This window comes from Ictalurus furcatus, chromosome 11 (assembly GCF_023375685.1).
Source record: "Ictalurus furcatus strain D&B chromosome 11, Billie_1.0, whole genome shotgun sequence".
Classification (NCBI taxonomy): Eukaryota; Metazoa; Chordata; class Actinopteri; order Siluriformes; family Ictaluridae; genus Ictalurus; species Ictalurus furcatus.
This window is the reverse complement of record NC_071265.1, coordinates 25,388,379-25,408,275: the sequence shown is the minus strand read 5'-3', so window position 1 is coordinate 25,408,275 and position 19,897 is coordinate 25,388,379. Positions and strand designations below refer to the sequence as shown.

General features: G+C 41.6%; 1 protein-coding gene across 8 annotated transcripts in view; it reads left to right on the top strand.

The window, feature by feature from the left end:
* st3gal3a (ST3 beta-galactoside alpha-2,3-sialyltransferase 3a) overlaps positions 1-19,431 on the top strand; it is a 54,086-nt gene extending 34,655 nt beyond the window's left edge. For all 8 annotated transcript variants that reach the window (XM_053636820.1, XM_053636821.1, XM_053636819.1 and 5 more), the window contains 7 exons: positions 938-1,032; positions 3,207-3,270; positions 3,435-3,530; positions 5,156-5,342; positions 15,771-15,923; positions 16,380-16,526; positions 17,553-19,431. In XM_053636820.1, coding sequence (XP_053492795.1) covers positions 938-1,032; positions 3,207-3,270; positions 3,435-3,530; positions 5,156-5,342; positions 15,771-15,923; positions 16,380-16,526; positions 17,553-17,642 — 832 coding nt within the window. In that variant the 3' untranslated portion in view covers positions 17,643-19,431. The remainder of the gene's footprint in view (positions 1-937; positions 1,033-3,206; positions 3,271-3,434; positions 3,531-5,155; positions 5,343-15,770; positions 15,924-16,379; positions 16,527-17,552) is intronic.
* Positions 19,432-19,897: the final 466 nt, after the last annotated feature.

Below are 19,897 nucleotides of genomic sequence, written 5' to 3'. Positions count from 1 at the left end.
TGGCAAATAACGAGTAACACACAACACTTTCTGTTTATAACACAGCCTTCTACTAGACATGTGCAGTGAAGTTTCATTTCACAGTAGAGTCTGCAAACAGCATTAGTCCAGTACTAAAATCATTCCCCATTTGGAGTGATACTCTGCTCTGGTTCTCCGAGTTTCACGTTCTCTTTTCTACTGCCGAGCGTGTTTGCCTTGCACCTCCGCGGTCGGGGGTTCGATTTCCCGCCTCATGCTTCAGGGGTTTCCTCTAGGTACTTCGGTTTCCTCCCCAGTCCAAAGGCATGCGTTGTAGGCTAGTCGCCTTTTCCAAATTGTCCGTAGTGTGTGAACGTGTGTGCGCTTGTGACCCGCTATAGTTTGTCCCCCACCTGGTGCCCCAAGTTCCCTGGGATAGGCTCCAGGCTCCCCACGACTCTGTAGGATAAGCAGTACAGAAAATGGATGGATGGATGGATGAATGACGGGATTTCATTCTCCAAGGATACCTGCTCTTTCAGATTTGTCCAAAATAAAAACCCTTTATTGTCTTACTTGAGTAGCCTATAGCTGAGGGAGTGATGGTCATTTATCAATCATTTCTTAATGATATTTATAGCACGGTGCTGTTGAGTTCTCGATGCTGTTTCAGGGTGTTGATTACCGTACTAACTCGAAGAGTAGTTCCAGCTACAAGACAAAACTTGGGTTTATGTTAATGCACTCCTTCAAGTGTGGTATCTAAACGTTAGTAACTTGTACAGGCACTTGTATGGCGGCTGTTCCACGCAAGCAGATTAAAAATCACGTGTTGTTGGGGCTGATGGGTTTTTTATGTTTTTTTTTTACGTTATGGTTACCTGTAACCCCATACACCTCATATTGTGCACTGCATATTCTCTCTCTCTCTCTCTCTCCCACTTATTTACTTGTGCTTCCTCCTGTCCTTCCACAGGTTTGTGAAGCTGGCTCCTATGTTCCTTGATCAGAATTTTAACCGGCTGTCGAAGATCGGCACCTACCCACCACCCTTCGGGATAAAATCACAAGGTAGGAGCGTGTACGTCTACACCGATACCGTTTGTCTCGCGTAACTCGCACAGGAAATAGCAGCTACTGCCATTAGGTTTTAATTTAGCTTAAGGCTTATTTTTCTTTAACTGCATGTGATCCACAGCTCACTGTTTTGCAGGCCACAAATGCATGCGGATACTAAAAAAAAGCCGTTTCCGAGCTGTGCCAAAGATAAATTTGTATGATTTTTAATAGGGATGCACCGAAATGAAAATTCTTGGCCGAAGCCGAATATAATGAAAAACATGGCCGAATACCGAACACGGTTTTGTTTTTTTTTTGTTTTTTTTGCGTTTTTCCATTTCTTTTGCCATTTTGTGTGTGTGTGTGTGTGTATATGTATACACACACCTCTCTATTATTTATTTATTTATTGAGCTCTGCATGGAGTTAGGAGCTCCTTCAGTGAGTGTGAGGCAAGTTTGCAAATTGAGCTTTTTGAAATGTGTGTACAGAGTCTTCAAGGTGTGTTCTATACATTTTGTATATGTCCACTAAGCAATGAATGTTTGACAGGAGTCAGAAAAGACAAATTGTGTGTGCGCACAAATATCTGTCTTTTTTTTTTTTTGTAAATTTAACATTTACTGGAATCAAAAAATAAATTATATAATAATAAAACACCCCCACCACACACCACTCAAAACACTGATCAGGACCCGGGAAAACAAAATGTCCCTCTGTATAAACCCTATGTAAGAGATAAAATTGCATCAAACTCTTGCATGTGGATGTTTGATCGTTTTTAAGCTTAGTGCACATTGCAAGATTTTAAGCCTGATTATTTCTCATTTTGGCGGTTGGTGTCTACAACTTGGCGACTATTCGTCCACGCGCTCCCGCTGCGGCCGGTCGTGTAGCGTGCACTGATTTTCTCAGTCTGTGAGAGATCGCAGAGGCGCGGACCTTTTTAAGCGTGTTTTGATTTGCTCCACGATGAATCAGGCAGTGGGAATCCCTCAATGACCAGCTAGAGATACAGTCCAAGAGGAAACCAAATTCATCTGCTCTCGTGTGCTGCAGATCCCCGGATCAAGCCCATCATTCCGTCTGTTTGTGCGGGAGGGTGAGGACAAAATGTGAACGCAGTAAATATTGCTTCTATAGGAACTAATTTGGCATGTCATACCCAAATGGTTGTTAGGAACAGTAAAAATAAACACGAACATGACGTGATTTCTTTTTGGCACAAAGTATAAAAATAGCTACATTTCTTTTCAGTATACACCGCCCGTTTCTCACCGCACAGTATTTCCTCCACGTTTTCTCTTATTTATCTTTTTTTTTCTCGACAGTTGCATGATGGGCAGCTCTCAGGTTTGCTTATGTGAGAAAGCAGGATTTGAGGCTCTCTCCAGGTGAAAGTTCATGTAGTGTGTGCGCCTCATCTGTAAGTGATTGTGTAGTATGTACAGCCCTACAACATCAAACGACTGCTTGCAAGCTGTGTAGTGTGAAAGGGTCAGCGATTCTGACATGGTGTAGTGTGAAAGGGTCAGCGATTCTGAGATGGTGTAGTGTGAAAGGGTCAGCGATTCTGACATGGTGTAGTGTGAAAGGGTCAGCGATTCTGAGATTGTGACTGACGTGTAGTGTGCACTCCGCATTATCTGAGGTTCTTCATCAGCTCAGCTAAATGCTGAGATAGTCTCTGACATTTAAACCTGTGTAGTGTGTAGAGGTGTGAAATGGGGTAACGAATGTAGTGTTGCACAGAACAGAAACGTCCTAGTTTCCATTAGCTTATGATTTCCTGCGAGAATGTGTTATTATCTATCTCTGTCAGTTATCTCCACTTGATGCTCAAGCTGGAAACTCCCCTCTCCCCCCCCCACACACAAATGTGTTAAGTTCTGCAGTAATCATCTGCAGATGACCTTCCCTTCTTCAGCTATATGTTAATTTCTTCTGAAAGAGCTATAACAGTGACATGAAAACGGTGACTTTGGCCATTTTGCCTGCTATGACTGACTGTGTAAATAATTATTTAAATAATTAAATAACATAACTGATTAGGACTCAAGCCTGGCAGCATTGGGAATTGGCTTGTATTTGTGAGCGAGAGATCTAGGACTCTGTTCGGGCTTGTGTAACTTGGTGTGTGATAAATGGTTCTGCTCATAACTCTCTGTATTGTTCTCGCTCCACAGAAAAGATCATCAACAACATTTTAGCTGAGACTAAGAAATACGGGCTCGGAGATGACCTGGACAGGTATCACTTTACCTTCTCTTTGTTATAAAGCTGCATGATCATTTGCATATTAGGTGTTGGGGGTTTTTTTTTTTCTTTTTTTTTTTCTTTTTCCTTCCTCTTTAAACCAGTGTTAATTTCATATTATGCTTTTGCTATCTGTCTGCTGTATTTGTTTTATGCAGTTTGAGCTGTAAGAAGTGTATCGTCATTGGCAATGGAGGGATCCTTTTCAACAAGTCCCTGGGCTCCACAATTGATAAGTATGATGTGGTCATAAGGTAAGATAAACACATACCGTTGCAATCAAAGTTATTCATCCCCCATTGCAAATCAGGATTTTTTGTCAAAATTTACACTTTCAGCTGTTTGCAATGAACAAATCAAACAAAAGCAATTGAAATAGTGGTTTCCCCAAACGCAACTGAAAATGCAACTTATGATTCCTCCAGTTTCAAAATGTTTCAACCCCTTCATGGCGAGCATCTGTAGTACCTAGTAGAGCACCCTTTTGCTGTTATGACCTGCTGCAAACGAGATGCACAGCTTCTGGCAGCGTTCCTGAGGAATCTCAGCCCATTCCTCATGAGCAATGGCCTCCAGTTCAGTAATGTTCTTGGGTTTGTGTGCTGCAACCGCCTTCTTTAAATACTACCAGAGATGTTCTATGGGGTTCAAGTCAGGTGACTGTGATGGACCTGTAGAATCTTCCAGGACTTCTTCTGCAACCAAGCCTTGGTGGAATTTGAGGTATGCTTAGGACCATTGTCCTGTTGGAAAGTCCAATGACGCCCAAGCTTCAGCTTCCTCACAGACGGCATGGCGTCTTCTCCTAGGATTTCCTGACACTTGAATGAATCCATCTCGCCTTCCACACGCTGCAGGTTTCCAGTGCCAGAGGATGGAAAGCAGCCCCAGAGCATCACCGAGCCACCACCATGCTCGACTGTGGACAGAGTGTTCTTTCTTCATTCTTCTTCCTCCAGACATACTGCTCCAGACAAACTTCTGTGGATTATTTATAAGATTTTGAGCCGAATTTTCTTGTGCTTTTGGGTCAGTAGTGATGTACAACTTGGGAGTTCTGGCATGGAAACCTTCACGGTAGTACACGCCTTACTGTGCCTGAAACCTCAGTGCCTGTTGCCACCAAGTCTTGCTGCAGGTCTTTTGCAGTCACTCGAGGGTTTTTCACAACCTTCCTTCTCAGAAATCTGCTTGCAGCCGTTGATATCTTCCTTTTTCTGCCCCGTCCAGGTATTTCATTTATTTTCTGCCCCTAGCCATTTCAGGCATCTCATGTGTTCCAGCTCAACTAAATGAAGCCCTTGATTAGTTGCATCAGGTGTGCTTGAGACAACACCTGTTTTGCACATTTGTGCTGTTCTGAGAGATTCTATTCAGGGGGTGGAATCATTTTGAAACTGCAGAAATCATTATAAGTTGCATTTTCAGTTGAATTTGGGGAAACCACTTGAAGCATTCATTGTGTTGAACTCTTTAAATCGTTTTTGTTTGATCTTGTTTATTGCAAATTGCTGAAAGTCTAAATTGCTACAATACACCTGGTTTGATATGGGGGTTGAATAATTTTTATATATAATATAAGTATAAAATAAACAATTTAATGATAAACATATATCGTCAGCTAATTAGCTAACACTTTGCATGGTTTTTCCAGCTACTCTATTTATAGTAGCAAGAAAAGCATGTTTAGAGACTGGATGGCTAACACTTAGCTGTATGTCATGAATTTTAGCCATAAGATGGAAGAATATAGCCGCCGTTTAGTGGTGTTCACTGTCGTCATCCAACTTTTGTGATTTAAGGAATATGTCTATACTATTCGTATTAGTTGATTTTTCCAACCCTGATTATCACATCACTGTGTGATTTCCCGCTACAGGCTGAACGAGGCTCCAGTGAGCGGCTATGAGAAGGACGTGGGCTCGAAGACCACCATGCGTATCACATATCCGGAAGGAGCTATTCAGAAACCCGAGCTCTACGAGAAGAGCTCTCTGTTCGTCCTTTCTGCCTTCAAACCATCTGACTTCAAATGGCTCAAGCACATAGTGTTCAAGGAGAAACTGGTAGGTCATGTAAGAGGATCATGTAAGGAGTGGGCAGAAGGGCTGATGTTGCGTATTCATATCATAATATTTACTTAATTTTTTGTTCCTCAGACAAAAAATTAGTTGCACATGTCATCTCTTTCCTGATGCTTGGTATTAGAAGAAGCAGCCTTTATTTGTCACACGTACAACATTTCAGCACAGTGAAATTCCACTTTGTTATGAAGTTGAGTTCAGAGTGCAGGGTCACCCATGATACAGCACCCGTGGAGCGGATAAAGTTTAAGGGCCTTGGTCAAGGGGTTCGAACCCCTCACCTTCTGATCAGTAACCAAGAGTCTTAACTGTCGAGCCACCACTGCGCCATTTATTAACCAATAATAATAACAACATCATAACGGTCCTGTCACGTAAGGACGCCACCATTGTCTTGAGATCTTTGAGTTCCTATGTAGTGCAGCTAGAGGTGGTTTACATGCTGTTCCAATAATCCCAATGAGATTGGTGATTTTGGAGGCCAAAGTGTCCCTGTGTCCCATCATGCTAATCAAACATGTCACCCACGGATTTGACCTAATCATCCCACAGCTGTCATGCTGCAACATCCAGAAACAAACCTCAGCCTGCCATGCAGTTTCATTTATTGCTGTAAGTTACATCCTTCCAGGTGCACAACCTATCAGCACTATAAAATAAGGTGCTGCTGTTGATGGATGAGGCCGTGTTTTTGTCATGGGAACTTATTATCGCGATATTGTACGTATAAGTGAAAAAGCACATGGACATATCTGGAGTGTTTCCATTTAAACCAGCACGTTCTGATCAGGGCACTTGTGCACTCGAGGAGACGGATGTGTAGAAATGCACACTGTTCATGAGCAGTGTAGTAGAGTGTTACTAAAACTAATGTTTAGCAAACCATGACGGTTTTGAAATGCCGAAAATGGTTTGTGTGTGAGGTTTACTATTATAGCTGTGGTATTTGTTGAACACTCTTTATGGCATATCTACGAACATTTTGCACTGCAATGAGCGTACACGGTGGGGGAAAGAAGTACCGGGAAACTGACCTAATGGACACTGTACGTAATCACATAAATATTGAGTCCGGTATTGTTCTGTGAAATCCTTGCATGTCACTGCGAAGGGGAAATGTCATTTTCAAGTAGGCTCTAATAGTAAGGCTTGGTGAACAGAGGCATGGCTATTGTGGGGGGAAAAACTTCCTGTGTTGCATCTCTTTTCTGAGGAGGGTGTGTGGGACAGATGGTTTCCTGTGTGTGGGATCAATGATGATCCTTTCAGCTTTTTTCCTGGCGCTGGTGACGTGAAGATCCTTAATTGAGAGCTGCTTCAGGGCTCCACTCAAACATCTAGGACACGTGCCAACATGCTTACAATGAAGTAATTACAGATCTGTCACAGGGAGATTTTGCAGCGAAGCCGTCTGCGGGCTATCTCGTCCTCCGAAGTCGGAACGTTTCACATTTCTAGTTAAATATCTGTCCAAAGGCTTCTTAAATGATCGACGTGCGTCTGCGTAGCAGTCAGAGGAAATAAGAATCGCTGTGCGTGTTCAGATCAGCCGCGGTACTGATGACAGTTCTGAGGTTATCCAAGTTGACATGAGGAAAAAGCAATCCCGCCAATTCGACACAGTCGTGGACAGAAGACATGTGGTGATAATCGGTTACTGCAATAGCATATTTCAACAAATAGCATTATCAACCTGAACACCGTAGGATACCGTCATGACCAGCGTGTTCCATTCAGCCAGAGGATGCCTCTGTAGTCAGCACTTTCAAGTTGGAAATGTGCTTTATGGATAAAGTCGTTCAGAAGGCAAAATAATGACAGATGAGCGTCCTTAATTTGGCCGAATGTGGGGCCATATCGCGTATCTCCTTCTCAGGGAAGGCATTGTCATAATTCTCACCGAATAAGAGTAAGAAGAGGTAGAACTGTCCCTCTAATTTCTAATTAAACAAAGATGTTTCAGCAATGTATTTTTTTTTTTTTTTTATAGTACAATATTGTAAACCATTTTAAAAAAAAAAAAAAAAAAACCTAAGCAGTTAATGTAATATAAAAATCAATACTGGCCCATGCCTCTTGGAAAGACTGGAACACACGTTTGCTTATGTCAGCATTATATTCCGAACAATCTCTTTCCATTGTCTTTAAGACATTTTACAATATTTGAGTGTTACACTTCTAAAGACCTCTGACCCGCCTTTGAGATAAGGCACTTAACACTGTGCCTAATTGTCAGCAATCAAAAGGAGAATAGTCTTTGTATCTCTCTGAGATAGGTTTGGTGTTTAATGAAGCAATACCTGTGTTTGTGTGCGTGTGTTGGTGCAAGTGTGGTGTATGCTTGAAGGGTATTCGCTCACCCATCTGGCCTCGAGTCTTGCACATCTTTATTTACTCTTCCCCAATTTGTTGCTAATATTGAGCCAGACTTTGACAGTTTTCTTTCAGCCTGACTCTCTGTGTGACCCAGGGAACCCTTGGTGTCCACACAGCTTAGCCAGAGGGTTTTATATACCGATATGCACCATGTGACTTTCTCAAAAACTGGTCAAACACGTCTTTACGTTCGTTCGGATCAGAACAGAGAAAGATCTCCTCAAATAGCATCAACAGTGTAAATTTTAGTAGAACTTTTAATTTAGAGAAAATACTTGCTGAGATAAAGTGTATGTGGAGACAGTTCCCTAAGAGAGGCTGGGCCATTTCAGTGAACACACAAAGCCCACACACAGCTCAATGAAACCCTTTAATAGCAGCAGGACAATCTGGGTCTCCCTATAATCTGATAAGGTTAGTGGGTCAGACTCGTTGAGCTTTGTAATGACACTTCACATAGGTTCCCTTTCGATAAAGGGAGTAATGCTCTAGGCTCAGTGCTCAGTGCTCTAGTCTGTATCCACTGTTATAACTGCCCTAACTAGAGCGAAGAGCCACTAGGTCAAGCTTACAAGCATTGTTTGAGAGATCGGGTGGGTTTTCCCCCCAGAGTGCTGCGGTGTGGAATGGTAAATGTAATGTCGTTGTAGTTAGTTACAGTTTTCTTGTTGTTGTTGTTGTTGTTTTTTACAGGCGAGTTAAATGAAATACTTGATCTGCAGGGTGTCCCAAAAGTCTCCACATATAAGGGACTATGTTTGCCAGTACCATGTCGATTGTGCCGCCTTTACTGGATGTTCATTGACGTCCGATGTATTCGATGTAGTTGCCGTGTTTCCTGTTAAAGTTAATCGGAGCCTTTCGACAGCTTCCTGATCATCCAAAGGATGATACACACACACACACACACACACACACACACACAGAGTATAAGCTAAGTATGAAAAATTTTGGAAGACATTTTGCTTAAAAAAGTGTTCATTTCAACGCATGTATGGAGAGTTTCGGGACGCCCTGTAATCTGGCAACCCTGAATACAACGAGAGAGTCTCAATTTGTCCGTTTTACTAGCTTCCTTTACAGCAAAACTTTCATGCATGTTTCCAGCAAGGAGGCGACGTGGGTGTTTCAGTGCGTTATTTAGAGATTACACCTGTTTGTAGCTGCTTATTTGGGACGCAACCAGCAAATGTAGCGCGTTCATCTGTCCGAAATCAGATTTTACCCAAATGCCAAATTTGATGCATTGTCTCAATTTACTGGAATGCGCGGTTGTTTTTCTTCAAGGTGCCATCATTAAACAAAGATTTACTTTTGTGCAACCAAAAGAAAGTAAAATAAATGAAGCGGTTTTATGAGATAACTATTTTCCGTGTGGACGTCCTGACCCATTTGAGAACGCCGTCTCTCGTTGACCCTTCCAGTTGAGCCATTGTTCATTCATGTCCCTCTCCATTCGGTAATCAGAAGACTTATTTATGCATGAAATGGAGTGGAACTTTTTCATTGAGGAGTTTCGAAGTGCTCCAATTTGGAAGCTTTGCATATTATTCTTTGATTTGAAACACTGATGAGGATAATTAGGAGATAAAAAGTAAACGTGGATGTGATGTTTGGCAGTCGTGAGAATTAAATAAGCTACAGAAGCTCCTTTCCGAGGGCCCTTGCTCCCTCTAGATTTCGTTCGTTTAACTCTTGTTCACATTTATCTTGATAAAAGAGCTCACTGAAAGAACAATTGGGAAGTTTCACACGCACACAAAAGCGAGGACGGGCATTATGTCTGACTTTTAAAATGATGGCCTATAAAAGGGTTCAAATGGGTTACGGCTGTTTAGAGACGTTCCTGTGTGGTCTGCTTTCTTTGGTCGTGTCAGCTGTTGAAGAGGCAAACATGCTACAGTGTCTCTTGCTTTTGTACTCTCTGTCTGTGTGTGTCTCTCTCTGTCTCTCTCTGTCACAAGTAACATAAGACATGAACAGGTGTACATAGGCATTGGCACATTTTCAGTGCAGTAATATTTATTGGAAATATCTAACCTCTGTGGTGATGGCACTATAATAATCCATTGTCTATTTGAGCAGTATGATCATTCATGTAGTGAGCTGCACAGAAACACAATTCTTTCCACATCCTGGCCATAGCTGCCATCCCTAACACCTATTCCTCACCGAAACGGTTAATATTCCACCCACATGAGGCACAGCAACACTTAACCCAATCCCACCCGATTCCTGTAAGCCCAAAGACTAATCCCATCCCACCCCCATTCCTGTAAGACGCAACACTAACCCCATCACATCCCATTTCTCTAAGCACCATCACTAACCCCCATACCACCATAATCCTTCACACCCCAACACTATCCCCATCCCACACCGTTCCTGTGAGCAGCAACATGAACCACATCCCACCCCCGTTTCTCTGCGCCCAAACGCTAACCCTCATCGTTCCCAGTTTCTCTAAGTTCCAACACACATGCCATCGAGCCCCAACACTAGCCCCCATCCCACCCTGTCCTCATCCACAAAACGATGTTTTTCGGTACTTCGCTAAATGTGAACACTTTTATATTTGTCCTCGGACCGATAAATCTTTTGCTGGATGGTACCGCCCGAGGTGCTGCACCACCAGTTCATTTTAGAGTCACAACAAATGGTAACACCGTCTTCCCTACAACAAGTCATCATTCACAAAGGTACTACATTATTGCATATTGTATAGTCAGTCCAGTGTTTACTGTAATGCCTGTCCCCTTTCCCACTACAGAAACATTGTGGATACCCATGGATAATATTCCATTCCACTTTTGAACAAAAAAACAATATGAATCAAATAAGACTATAATTGATAGTCATACTGTTCATGGTGTTGGTTCAACCATTAACCGTAACAAATTGAAAGGAAACAATTTCGTGCGTATCCTTCAAACGGACACATGCTTGTGTTACATGCATGTGTTCATTAGAGAGAGCCTAGAACATCAGTAGCTAATGACATAAAGTAAGGTGGACGGTGGGACGAGAAGTTTCCCTCTTTTTTCCCACCACTAACCATAAAGAGATTCTGTCCCCGTCTATGACCAGCAGGGCACGTGAGCCGATACGGGCCGAGATAAACTCTTACTGACTGCAATCATTGTTACAGTGCAGACATCTCTTCTGCAGCTCCCTCTGTAAGCAAAGAAACCACGCCTTCATCAGGCAAGGAGATCAGAGGGCAGTTCATTACACAAAAATGTGACAAGGCAAGAATTCTTTACAGCTGAATGAAGGCATAGTGGAAGAGCTTTGACGCAAGAGTGTATGAGGATGAATGAGAGGAGTTTTCTCTCTTTCTTTATGTTTCCAAACCACCGATGAATCGCGTGGCATCTTTGTTCAGAGGGACTTGCGAGTAAGACGGAATCCAATCCAAGCTGTTAAAGAAGCAGCAAAGCCAAAGATAACGATGTAATCAAATATGTACATACACACCCTTGGATTATAAGCCACAGACTGTGGCTCATGTCTGGAAGCATCAAAGCCAGACAGATGATCTGTCGATCCTTTTTTGATCATCGACATCGCGTTGTTCTTCGCTCAGCGGCACAGTAAACACGCGAGGAGCATAAAATACATAAGTAGCTAAAAGTAAATAAAATGTAGAATAGTGTAATCGATATCAAGGATGGATACATGCTCAATAAAGGTGTCAAATCTGTGCAAATCTTGTACCAACCACCAAAACAAACCCTTCCAGAAATAGTACTGTAATTTTTATTTGAAAACTTTGTGAATGGTTATTGCAAAATTTTACCATGGACCGCAGTCTCGGTTGAGCGGTGTGATCAGGAGTGAAAACTTAACGTGTACAATGACCGCGCAGATGACAGGTGATCGTCGCATGTAGGCCAGGGTTTTGTACAATCCCTGTAGCACATTTGTATTTCATCTGGACTGTTTATCGGTCTGGAGTCAGGTTGCAGCTGTTTAAAGCAGCGCAGGTGCAGGTATCCAGGTAACTCATCTTACGGAGCAGTGTAAAATCGCACGTCACCCCTTCTCATGATTACTCTAATGGCCTCAGTGATATTGATACAGGGGCTTCCTGTGCTTCACCACTTTGTTTGCTCTTCTTGTTTTTCATCAGCTGTTTTAAAAGGCCAGTCCTCCACACCGCTGCTGGTATTGTTTTCATCCAGTCCATCTCGGTCACATTTTCCATTCGCAACCCTTCACCTCTCCATGATCTCTCTAATCATTCAGGTCTCCTCAATAAACACGTCTGGTTTCACCTGGAGAAAATGTGTGTTGGTACACTGTGTAATTTGTAAATGACCCTTAAATAGATACTATGATACCTTTTGTGGTACCTTAATTAGATAACTGATGCCTTTTTGCGTGGCCGACTGTGTTTGTCTGTCCTTCTGCTATCCCTGTTATTACCCCGTCGAGCGTGCTTTTTGTTATTTTGTTGTAGAAATAGCGACAATGCTGCAAATGTCCCGGTTCTACACCGGTCTTTTGTAGGAATCCAACAATTTGTGCAGCGAGATGTGTCTGAACCGTGGCATGTCCCCATACCTGGCTTGACCTAGGTTTGTACTTTTCCCTTTCTGGATTTAAATCAGTAGTAGACATACTGTAAGGTATTAACGTTTGTATAATGTTCTTTCTGAAATTATTCATTTATTAAATATTCCATCACAGTGCTGTTGAGTTCTCGATTTCGATCGGTAAAAAGGTGTTTGAATAATTTTCTATAACGACACTGCCGATTCACAGGGACCTGTATGGCAGACACGCCACGTAAATGGATCTCAAAACGTGCCGTCGTTATTTACATATTTAATGGATTTCAAAACATACAGTTGATGTAGCGAAGTTGTAGCGATGTTTTTGGAATGAGTCTCCAGTGTGAGCTCTTTAACGCTCAGAGGTAAAGTTGTTTCCTTTAAGTTTTTCAGAAGGGGAAGTCTTCAGGACAGCGCTGCTTTGTTCTTTTCTGGTTTCTTGAAGCATGGCATGCTTTGTTCATTTTGTCTTATTAACTTTAACAAAAAAAAAAAAAAGAGAGGCTGGTGATGGTTTGTAATTTTTTATAACACAAGCGCTAACTGGAACTAACTCGTCTGTAAACGTAATGTTAAACAGATCAAAAGTACCACGTGGTCATCTTTAATTAATCATTTGTTAGTGTTAGTAAAGTGCATCAGGCCACATAAAACCTGACAGTCCTCGAGTATTTTCCCATAATAGCACGCCCAGGTGGGTTTAGATTATTATATACCCGCTGTCAAGAGTTTAAACTCTCTAGACATCGAGCACTGTACAAACACTTCCGTGTTCGTCGTAGTACTGCACCTGCATTTCCAGTTCTTTGACTACACGGTCAAACGGTGGCCGTATAATCGGTGTCTGCAAGAGCTCCTGAAGATGAACGTCAGTGATGTTCATCAGGTGTGTAAAAATACATGCAAAGCCTTTTCTAAAAAGCTAGGCTTTGTCATACATGCACAACTGCGAAGGTATGAAAATACCTATTTTATATATATAATATATAACTCATATAGATGTCTTGTATAAATATCAGAACAATAATTAGAGAAACCTGAAGGACAGGTCTCACTGTGCTGACGAATGTTAACAATGCTGCACGCTATTGAAATGGAAATGTGCCGTAGCACTGAACGGAGGGAGTCCGTTATGGAATAAATAGCAGCATAGGACACAGGCGCATGGGCTACTTGTTGCACTATTCTTGGATTAATAATAGGCTGGTGTAGGATCACTCATCAGGCTGCACAATATATTGCCTGTTCATCATTATATAGTCAACTAAAAAAAAAAAATGGCTACATGAAAGAAGTGTATGATGATCAATTCCTAAATGTATTATTGTGTGCTGTGATCATCCTGACTCATCTCCGTGACACATCTCACATGACCAGATGTGTCTGGAGGAATTACAACACTGGATTGGTATGGACCAGTGCACGTCATTTTGGTCCCCAAAAAAAATGCAGTACACTTTAACTGTGAACACGAATGCTTCACTGATGGGGCTGTAATAGCTCACAGGGCGCAGGACATTGGGTCCAAATCACAGTTGTAAACGGTCACTGATGCAGTGTTGGGCGAGGTACACGTGTAAACGGTAACACCCATGAGTTCGTCACATGGTAGTTGAGGTCTGGCTTGACATGTGGTTTGACATGTCCTTTACATTGATACTTGATTCATAACCTGTAACTGCATGTAGATTCCACCCACTTAACAAAGAAGGGTGTCTGATTGCAGCTCATTCTTATAAATAAACTGTTTTGAGCTGCTGTATAAGTTATGAATTCTAAACAAATGCTTATGTTTTAAAATGCTGAGCGTTCCAACCAGTGTTTGTGTTCCGTTTGATTGTATAAAACGTTAATGATCCTGATCAAAGTTGGTGAGCTAGCATTATGTTCAGAGGAGAAAAGGTCTGTATAAAAGACAAGGGAAATCTTCACACTCCTTTACAAAGTGTTAGATCCCCGTCTGTTGCGCGTCTGCATTTAAGATGAAGCCGAAACAACGTGTACGACTTGATCTTAACGTTTTCTTAAATTATATTGGGAGTGAGGTCCATATAAACCCAAAGCAGGACATCCGACAAGCCCATGTCAGAGCGATTTACTGGAGCAAAGCTTTTGGATGTGGCAGCTTATTGTGTTGTAACTAATTTGCATAAAATTGACAAACTTATTTTGATTTGTACTGTCTGCTTCTAACTTGGTGGAAAAAGTCTTCATACGTAGGGGGAAATTAAGACTTTTTTTTAGCAAAATTTTTCAAAAGGTTTTTAAGATCATGAGAAACATTTCAGTCAAGCGTCTCCAAACTATTGTCTGGTAATCAATCTATCTGTCTATCTCTCGCTCTCTACATATATCCCTCTATCTTTATATCTATATATTTATATATAAAATACACACACGCACAGTATATACTTTTTTGAACTTCTAGTTGTTGTTGTTATTACTACTTGATATTTTAAAGTGTTAACATTATCCATTTCCTCATATCGAAAAGTAAAGTCGATGATGTGTTTATTGCTTATTGGTAGGAACACAGGTTTTTAAATGAAGCTGCGAGAAATAAATCCCTGACACTCCCTCAGACTTTCATTTTCCAGGACATTTCAAGTCTAAAACTGAAATGAAACCGCTTGCTGTAATCCACTAAAGTCTGTCTGTTTCCTCAGCATGTCACTGTACATCAGTCCTAAAGTCGTCTGCTGTCCCGTAAGAGGTGTGCGTTTGGAGTTCTAAGTATCTCTGAATTACAGGACACACTTCGATTGGCTGTTTGAACAGGAACATGTTTTAGTGGGCTGTTTGACGGACAGATGAGCTGGCTTTTGGCAGCGTGTCAGAAATGCTCAGTGCCGTTCATCAAAGGCAGTCAGAGTGGCTTATTTACACAGCTGAGAGTCTTGGCATCTAGCTCACTCGTACTCGCTCGCTGTGGCATAAAAGAGCAGGTGTGATGAAGGGGGCACTCATGAAATCGGTTCATATACATATAAGCATGGCATGTTACAGATAGATTTGGTGGCCGGTTGTATATGTAATCGGGATTTGATACTGTTCATTGGATAGCTAATTTCTGTTTGTTCTACAGGTCATTTTAAACATTTACCGTGTAACAGCTCTGGTCTCTCGCTCGCTAACCCCTCACCCCACCCCACTTACTCTCCTTCACCTGGTTCAACCTGTTTCTTCCTTATGTTCATTTTTGTTCTCTCATATAGCTCATATTCTCAACTTTTCTCCTTTTCCTTATTTCCTTCTTTCTCTTAAGTGCTTTTCTCGGTCACACTTTCCCTCACTCGTTCATACTTATGTGCTTCTCTCTGTGTGTCCCTCTTTTTCACCCTTTCTGTCTGCTTGTCCTCTCTTCCTCCTTCTCTCCCTGGTTATTTTGTACAATTGTTTGACAGCTCACCAAAATTGCTTTTCACTTCTTCCTCTCTCTCTCTCTCTCTCTCTCTCTCTCTCTCTCTCACACACACAGATTCCACGTGGGACAGATGGATTCTGGAAGTCAGTGGCGCGTGCCGTGCCCAGGGAAGCAGCAGACATGAGGATACTGAACCCGTATTTCATCCAGGAGGCAGCGTTTCAGTTCATTGGTCTGCCACACAACAATGGCCACATGGGTCGAGGGGTGAGAGACGGCCACCCATCAGACTGTTTTTTGAGATCGAGTCATGCACAGCTGTACAGATTTTAGATTTTACCTACTGTTTTGATACAGAATGTAAAAGTGCCCATCTTAAAGACTGCACTGTGCACATTCTGTCTGCTTGGAGAGAAAAGAATTGATGGATATGAAGCATTTAGTTTACATAAAGTTTGTACTACTCGTACGCCTTTCCAATGCCCTACTGGTCTAGTATACATTAGATTAGCATTAGTGTTTCTGAACTTCAGTGCTGTATCATTTCAATAGCTGAAGCTTTCGATTAGGGTCACTCGGTATCATTTGAAAGTACCGTTCAATACCGACGTCATTGTACCTCCTGCAAATAATATCCTGAAATGTTCAGTGGGGTTGAGGTCAGGACTCTGTGCAGATGATTGTTTATCAAGGATTTTGACAAACGTGTACGTGTTTTTTCAGAACATCCCAACGCTGGGGACCGTGGCGATCACAATGGCACTGCATAACTGTGACGAGGTGGCAGTGGTTGGCTTCAGCTACGACATGGGCAACCCTCAATCTCCACTGCATTACTACGAGAAGCTCAAGATGCTGGCTATCAAAGATGTAATGCGTTCCACACTTTCTCCTCTCGGCTTCTGTGTGTGTGATCATGAGATTGTGTCTGCCTTCCTCAGCTGGATCACAGCGGCAGTCAGAGCTTCACTGGAGTAGAGATTAGTAAGAGATTAATACTGTGCCCTAGGAAATTGACTTCATTAAAGGATGGCGATTTGGATAAGCACTGTAATTAAAAACACACAATATGCATGAAGGGTAATCATTTTCATATTCATTTTTGCTTGGCACATTTCGCTTTGAAATGATCCTCTGTCATCTGTGCCATCTCTCTAGCGTCCATCCATAAAGCCACAACATCTAAAATGCAAATTACAATCACCGGTGTCCGTCGAGTCCTTGTCCCCACCCTTATTAGCTAACGGTTTGAGGATAGTTTATTCCATACATTAGTCTATTGATTGATGAGTTGAACAAGGATATGCTAACCTAATCAGTAATTTAGTTATCTCAGTGTGTGATATCTCAAAATCACTATCATGCTCTCAGGAAAGAAAAAATATATATATATATATTTCTAACATCAAAGCGAGCTGCATTTTTTTCTATAAAGAAACAGCAAAATGTGTCCAACCATGTCTGAAGTCACTCTCTCGCTCGCTCGCTCTGTTTTTGTGGAAGCTTTCACTTGACTTTTCTGTAATCTGCTAAGTGCTTTTCCCACAGAGGCGGTAACACTGCACGTCATTGTCCTGTAATGTGTTTTTGTCTCTCGTGTCCAGCATTAAAAGCCTGCAGGGCACAAAGAGCCGCTCATAATGTCTCTGTTATTCCCCAGCTCCGGTAACATGTTTGCTTTAGACAGGCCGATCGGTTTCCCATTGTTAACGTGTATACGGTCAAAGCTATACAGCAGACACAGTGTAGGACACCACACGCTCATGTCATTAAAGCTGACTGAACTGAATACAGAGCTGAGTGAACAGAGAGGCGGTTTTGACTAAAGCATCCATCACACTGTTAGGGCTGAATGTTTACCTTTTTCTCTCTCTTTATCTCTTTGTGTCTCCGCAGTCATGGACGCACAACATATCAAAAGAAAAGGAGTTTCTGCGGAAGTTGGTGACGGCCGGTGTAATTCAGGATCTGACCAACGGGATCTGAGCGTCTCTCTCGCACGCCTGTACGAATATGGGAATGCCGTTGCTGACTTGCTCCTACCTAGCACCAGAGTGTGCGGACCTCACACATTAGCTCAGCTGATTTTACAACATCGCTACTGGAACACTCCAACCATCGCAAATCTCAAAGCTCTGGTCAGAGAACACGCTAGTATGTAAGACACAAAAAAAAGGTGTGCTTTAACTCCCTTTTGTGAAATGTTTTAAAATGCAGAGTGAGGTGCACTCCTTTGCTTTTAGTTAGTATTACAGTTCTTGCTAGTAACATTAAGCATTGGCGGCTGCAGGGACCACAAAACAGCATGGTTGCCTCGCAAGTGTATTGAGGCACAGCACACCCTTGTGTAAACCTAGATAAATAATAGCATCTGTTAGTTAAATGCTGTTCTAATGATTCAAGAAATGGCTGAATGTTAATTGTACCTTTTATTGACTTGGTGGCTAGTCTAGGTATAGATTTAGCAAACAAATGGGTGTGGCCACCAGCTGTAATGTGAAAGGGTCGGGTTAGTGTCAAAGGAGCCAGAAATTTACAGAGGCTGCTTTTGAGGTTTAATTCCTTAAATCAGCTTGATGGGCTGTGGTGTGGGTGGTACAGTTTGAAACTTTTAAACTACATTGAGCTCTTTTATTTCATATATATATATATATATATTTTTTTTTTTTTTAAATCTTTTTAAAATGGGCCCTTTGGTCAGTGATGGTCATTACAATAACACTGTAAATAAAATTCAGCACAGTTAACAAGTTTACTTGCATGAACCTCGCATTGTACTGACTCCTTTATACTGGAGTTAATGCGGAAACGGGCAACAACAGCCGAAGCAGCAAGTCCAGTTCACACTTGGCCGTCCCTGCAGCCGTCCACACTTAGATACGTGTACACGAGAGGGAGTATCTGGTTTTTTTGTTTTGTTTTGTTGCGTTTAGTATTCACATATTCAGAATTTGTTACATTCTTCGATGCACCTCAGTGTGCCGTGTGCTTTACTTCCAATTAAATCAGAACTTTAATAGTGTTCACCTCAAGCTTGGGCTGCTTTCTCTGCAGTCTTTAGTGTTACAGATGATCAGGACTGTTTTTCTGCTATATATTCTGTTCTGCTATATATATATATATATATATATATATACACACAGTACTGTGCAAAAGTTTTAGGCACCCAGTTTGTTTTTTTAGTACAAACTTTGTATAGATTTTTTTTTTTTTTTTTTTTTTTTTTTTTTATGACATTATGGAGTCAGTACAAAAACATTTTAGATTCCCAAACATTAGTTTTCTAGCACAAAATTTTATGTTACAGAAAAAATATCAGAATATCAGTAAGGAAAGTAGCATATTACGTACGAAACCACTTTTCAGACTTAAAACTTAATGAAGGCTGCTGGGTTTTTGCTGCAAAAATAAGAAGCAAGTGCGATGGTCAAAGTCTCCAGAAGAACCGTATCTGGTTCTGCAAGACGCTCGATAAAACTTACAGCTCAGTTCCTTATAAAACTGCACAAACTGTACCAGAGACTACTATATGTTTTTATCACACCAAATATTGACTTTCATTCACTTTGTTTTTTTAATTTATTTTGAAAGCATCTTCGCTCTACAGTATTTCTTTGCATGTGCTTAAAACGTTTGCGCAGTACTGTACATTAGCAGGACTAAAGTGGATTGTGTTGGTGTTGAAATCATTACAGTTTTCTTCCTCAACCTGTGATTCAGTCTGTTGCAGTATATGACGGATCATATATATAATTAAAGTATTCTGTTTGTTAAATTCTCGTCTGCAATGTATACGTTCGCGTCACTTAAGCTGCAGCCATCCACCATGTTCTACGAAGAATTTCAGCGAACAGAGGCGGGACAGACCGGTGGGTGGATTTTTCAGTTTTTGAGTAGGACTGACTGGCATAGCCATGTGATCACAATTGCAAACTTACTATAGGGATGGGTGATAGAGACAAAGTGTTTATATCATGATAGTCACAGTCTGGAGTGATGTTGATACGGCACAGCATATGTGAGGTCTTTGGGGGGGGGAAATGGCGGGTTTTCTTTCCCGGATGATGCTTAATTGACTTATGGCATTGTTTGGCGTAAGATTAATTTCAGTCATGTAAATCCAACAATAACCCCACACCGTGTTCTCACATGTGAGTGAATTGCAGGACACTGCAATTCCCTTTAGTTTTACTGAGATGTCTCATACCATTTGTATGAGGGCGAGTCAAGTGGAAACCTTA